Below are 5,482 nucleotides of genomic sequence, written 5' to 3' on the forward strand. Positions count from 1 at the left end.
CGACGACTGCAACATGGTTCAAGACATTGCAACTTCTCTTACTCCGGAATTTTGAGGGTCCTCCTCAAAATTCTGCCCCAGTTTCCAATAGCAGGGGAAATGAAAATTTTATTGGATTGTGATCGAACCCATAGGGCTGCCTATGTATTCTCTCTTAAACGGGAATTAGGTCAGGCGTAGTTCAAATTACATCATAAAAGAAAGCATAAAGGTTACACATAGTATCACTTGATTGCGTCTGAATTGATCGGCTTTGGCCAGACTTCTCCGTCTATTTTTACAAGTATGAGGGCTCCTCTTGTTATAACCCGGTGAACCATGTACGGACCCTGCCAGTTGGGAGAGAATTTCCCTTTGGCTTCATCTTGATGTGAAAAGATTTTCTTTAACACCAGCTGCCCCGGTGTGAACTGTCTCGGCTTGACTCTTTTGTTGAAGGCTCTGGATATTCTGTTCTAATAAAGCTGACCATGGCAAACTACATTCATTCCTTTTCCATCTATAAGAGCCAGTTGCTCGTAACGACTCTTCACCCACTCTGCATCATCGAGTTATGCTTCATGTATGATCCTCAAGGAAGGGACTTCCACTTCAGCGGGAATGACCGCTTCTGTACCATATACTAGCATGTAGGGGGTTGCTCATGTTGATGTGCGGACTGTGGTGCAAGTATCCTAATAAAGCAAATGATAGCTTCTCGTGCCACTGCTTATGCTTCTCTATCATTTTTCTTAGTATCTTCTTGATATTCTTGTTGGTGGCCTATACAGCTCCGTTCATCTGAGGTCTGTAGGCTGTAGAATTCTTGTGTTTGATCTTGAAGGTTTCACACATGGATTTCATCAAATCTCTTTTGAGGTTGGAGCCATTATCAGTAATGATTGACTCTAGAATTCCGAACCAACACATGATACGGTCGCAGACGAAATCCGCCATGACTTTCTTAGTCACTATCCTGTAAGATGCTGCTTCAACCCATTTGGTAAAATAATCAATTGCTACTAGGATAAACCTGTGCCCGTTTGATGCGGCAGGTTCGATTGGTCCGATAACATCTATTCCCTAGGCGTTGAATGGCCACGACGAGCTTGTTGCATTAAGCTCATTTGGAGGCATCTTTATCATGTCTGCATGTATCTGGCAGCGGTGGCACTTTTGGACATACTGTATGTAGTCTGTTTCTATAGTCATCCAAAAGTAACCAGCTTGGAGTATTTTCTTTGCTAAAACAAAGCCGTTCATATATGGACCGCAGGTCCCTACATGAATTTCCTCTAATAGCCTGGATGCTTCCTTTGCGTCCACACACCTTATTAATCCCAAATCAGGAGTCCTCCTATACAGGATTCCTCTGCTGTGAAAGAAATTGTTGGATAACCTCCGAAGCGTGCGCTTCTGAATAGCATTTACAAGCTCTGGGTATTCTCCTTTTGCCAAGTATTCCTTGATATCATGAAACCAAGGTTTTCCGTCTACTTCTTCTTCGACATGAGCATAGTAAGCAGGCTGATCATAGATTTTTACCCGAATGGGATCAATGAAATTTTTGTCTAGATGTTGTATCATGGATGATAGGGTAGCCAGTGCATCGTCGAATTCATTCTGGACCCTAGGAACATGCTGGAATTCTGTCTTTGTGAACCTCTTTCTCAACTCCTGCACATGATGCAGATAAGGGAGTATCTTGGAGTTCTTGGTCGCCCATTCTTCTCGGACCTGATGTATAAGCAAGTCTGAATCCCCAATTACTAGCAACTCTTGGATGTTCATGTCAATGTCCATCTTAAGCCCTAAGATGTAGGCTTCATACTCGGCCATATTGTTGGTGCAGGGGAACCTAAGTTTGGAAGACACTGGATAATGTTGACCGATTTCTGATACTAGGACTGCTCCTACGCCACCTCCTTTGAAATTTGTTGTTCTATCGAAAAACATTCTCCAACCATCATAGGATTCTGCAATGTCTTCTCCTATGAATGATACCTCTTCATCAGGAAAATATGTTTCAGGGGTTTGTATTCTCCATCCACGGGATTTTCAAGAAGGTGATCTGCTAGTGCCTGTCCTTTAATTGCTTTCTGAGTCATGTAGACAATGTCAAATTCACTCAACAGGATTTTCCACTTGGCCAGCTTGCCAGTGGGCATGGGCTTCTGAAAGATGTACTTCAAGGGATCCATTCTTGATATGAGAAATGTAGTATATGCACAGAAGTAGTGCCTCAACTTCTAAGCTACCCAAGTCAAAGCACAACAGGTGCGCTCTAACAGAAAATACCGAGTCTCGTACGGGGTGAACTTCTTACTGAGGTAATAGATGGCCTGCTCCTTCCTCCCTATTTCATCATGCTACCCCAGAACACACCAAACGCTCTATCCAATACTGCAAGGAAGAGTAATAGAGGTCTACCCGGCTCAGGCGGAACTAAGACTGGTGGTGTTGATAGGTATTCCTTGATTCTGTCGAAAGCTTTTTGGCAATCAACAGTCCATGTGGTAGCAGTGTCCTTCTTCAACATCTTAAAGATCGGCTCACACATGACCGTAGATTGTGCTATGAACCGGTTGATGTAGTTAAGTCTTCCTAGGAAGCTCATTACGTCCTTCTTGTTCTTTGGCGATGGCAGTTCTTGAATAGTTTTGACCTTAGATGGATCCAATTCTATCCCTCGGTGACTCACAATGAACCCAAGTAGTTTTCTGGCAAGAACCCTAAATACACATTTTGCGGGATTCAGTTTCAGGTTGTATCTTCTCAGTATGTTGAAGAACTTCCTCAAATCTTCTATGTGGTTAGTGGCTTTCTTGGACTTTATGATGACATCATCTACATACACCTCAATCTCCTTGTGTATCATATCATAGAAGATAGTAGTCATGGCCCTCATATAGGTGGCCCCTGCATTCTTTAACCCGAATGGAATCATCTTGTAGCAGTACATCCCCCACGGCGTAATGAAAGCCGTTTTCTCAGCATCTTCTTCGTCCATCCAGATCTGATGATATCCAGCGAAGCAATTTACAAATGATTGCAACTCATGCTTGGCGCAATTGTCGATCAGGATGTGTATGGTCGGCAAGGGGAAGTCGTCCTTTGGACTAGCCCAATTGAGATCCCGATAGTTGACACAGACTCTGACCTTCCCATCCTTCTTCGGCACCGGCACAATATTGGCTAACCATGTTGGATATTCTACTACCCTGAGAACCTTAGCTTTGACCTACTTAGTGACTTCTTCTTTAATTTTCAGACTCATGTCGGGTTTAAACTTTCTGAGCTTCTATTTTACCGGTGGACATGTTGGATCAGTTGGCAGTTTGTGGGCCACAATAGATGTGCTCAAACCATTCATGCCATCATATGACCAGGAGAATATGTCCCCATATTCCCTTAGAAATTCTGTGTACTCTTCCTTTTCAGACGGTGACAAATGAATGTTGATCCGAGTTTCTTTGATATTTTCTGCATCTCCCAGGTTAACAATCTCGGTCTCGTCCAGGTTGGATTTAGGTCTGTTCTCAAAATTCTTGACTTCTTTAACAATCTCTTCCAGTATATCCTCTTTCTCTGAATCTATGTCCGTTTGTTGTGTTGTCTCGTTGCATGTCACAGTCATTGGTTCATCAAGATAGGTAATAGTAATGTTGTATAAGTAAAGTAATGAGAGAAAATAATAAGAGTAAGATTTGTAAGGAAACAGAAATGCTTTGATAAATTTCATAATTGTTTTGAACATTGGAAGATCTTATTGCAAAAATTCAAAAATGCGAAAGGAAATCAACTAGTAAAAATAAAAGATAGTGCATGATGCTTTGTTCAGCCCTGCTACCCCGAGGCTTTCTGGGCTCTGGTGGTTCTGATGATCCAATTGTTGAGGCATGCTCCTCGGCTTACGGCTTGTATGGAAGGGCCTTCCTCCCCCTTCTCCTCGAATATGACACAACAATCCATGTCATTATCTTTTAAGAACAAATTCCTTACTACTGCCAGTGCTTCCTCTTCTTCCGACCCATAGATAACATCGACTGGCTGGAAAGTCTGCTCCAAATGTGGTATTGGCTGCTCTAGCAGGTAGTGTGGACCGTGCCATGGTGGTGACCAGTTGTTGAGTTCCTCCCAATTATACTCATATCCCAGACCAAAAGTGGTGCCATGTTTCTTCAATTTGATAGGCTTGGCGATTTCTTGGAGGTTCTTGCCAAGTCCCTTGCCAGGTTCATATCCGTACCAATTTAGTGTGCTTTCAATTTTGTTTTCCCACCACTTGTCTTTGTCGATGACATTGACTCGCTCGATACGGTGATAGGTTTCCCCGCTTATCCTTCTCCTTCCCCTAATCGCTGGGATGGTTTGGAGATTGTATATGGGATTGCTATCGTCGCCGTGAATGATCACCTCTTGGTGGTTCCACTCAAATTTCACCGCCTGATGCAGTGTCGATGCTACAGCCCCAGCGGCATGAATGCATGGCCGTCCCAATAGCAAGTTGTAAGATGCCAGCACGTCTATAACTTGAAAATCAACATCGAACCAAGTAGGCCCCATTTGGAAACATAGGCTAATTGCTAGACATAGCACATAAGCCAACAGTAGTATGAATGGGACAAGAAGTATTCGACCTCTTTCAGGAAAGGGCTTTACACACGGGGACACTGGTTGATCCTGCTGACATGAACAAAGGAAGGTCTCTTTCGCCTACGAGCATTTGTACGAAGAAAGGAGTCTCGTACAAAGGTTTGGAAAGAAGGATTTTACCTTATTTCAGGTGGGTTAATGCGTATCTGTTCGGGCGGAGGCGGACAATGAAAAAACGGAAAGGAGCGAATGATTCCAACCAATGCCCCAATGGTGGATCTTTGGGAACCGTCGAAAGCTTTGACGTTGATGGCCCCTTCCTTGATCTCCTGCAGTCCCTTCCCCAATGTTTTGAGTGTTACCAATGGACAAATATTGAGGTTGGACCCTCCATCAATCAGGACCCTAGTGATAAAATAATCTTCGCATTGCACGGTAATGTGCAACACTTTGTTGTGACTCAACCCTTCTGGTGGCAGCTCATCTTCATGAAAAGTGATCTTGTGACTTTCCAATACCTGCCCTACCATGTTTTCCATTTCTCATCCAGTGATGTTTCTTGGTACATATGCCTCACTCAACATCTTCAACAAGGCATTCTTATGTATGTCGGAACTTTGCAACAAAGCTAGGATAGAAATCTGTGCCGGTGTTTTGTTCAGCTGATCAATGACTGAGTATTCCTTGGCTTGTATCTTTCTCCAAAGATCATCAGGCCCGATTTTAGTGATGGTCGGCTGACTAGAGGCCTACTTACTCAACTCAGATAAATGCTCTGGAGTATAAACCCTGCCGGTTCTTATCATACCCTGTGCCGCAACTATTTTCCATAATTTAGCTTTCCCTTTCCTTCTCGCCTCGGATATGTAATACCAAGGTATGGAATTTGTATGGAATGGTGTTACGA

The 5,482-nt window shown here is 43.3% G+C and overlaps 1 protein-coding gene across 1 annotated transcript; it reads right to left on the bottom strand.

Annotated features, from left to right (window-relative positions):
• Positions 1–1,062: 1,062 nt before the first annotated feature.
• LOC138882858 (uncharacterized) lies at positions 1,063–1,566 on the bottom strand. The gene has a single exon (XM_070163494.1). The coding sequence runs from the start codon at positions 1,564–1,566 to the stop codon at positions 1,063–1,065; it is 504 nt and encodes a 167-aa protein (XP_070019595.1).
• Positions 1,567–5,482: the final 3,916 nt, after the last annotated feature.

The sequence above is a fragment of the Nicotiana sylvestris genome, chromosome 12, assembly GCF_000393655.2.
Source record: "Nicotiana sylvestris chromosome 12, ASM39365v2, whole genome shotgun sequence".
Classification (NCBI taxonomy): domain Eukaryota; kingdom Viridiplantae; phylum Streptophyta; class Magnoliopsida; order Solanales; family Solanaceae; genus Nicotiana; species Nicotiana sylvestris.

What these genes read in the sequence shown, in the direction of transcription:
- LOC138882858 (XM_070163494.1), bottom strand. Translation starts at nt 1,566, where the DNA reads ATGATACAACATCTAGACAAAAATTTCATTGATCCCATTCGGGTAAAA.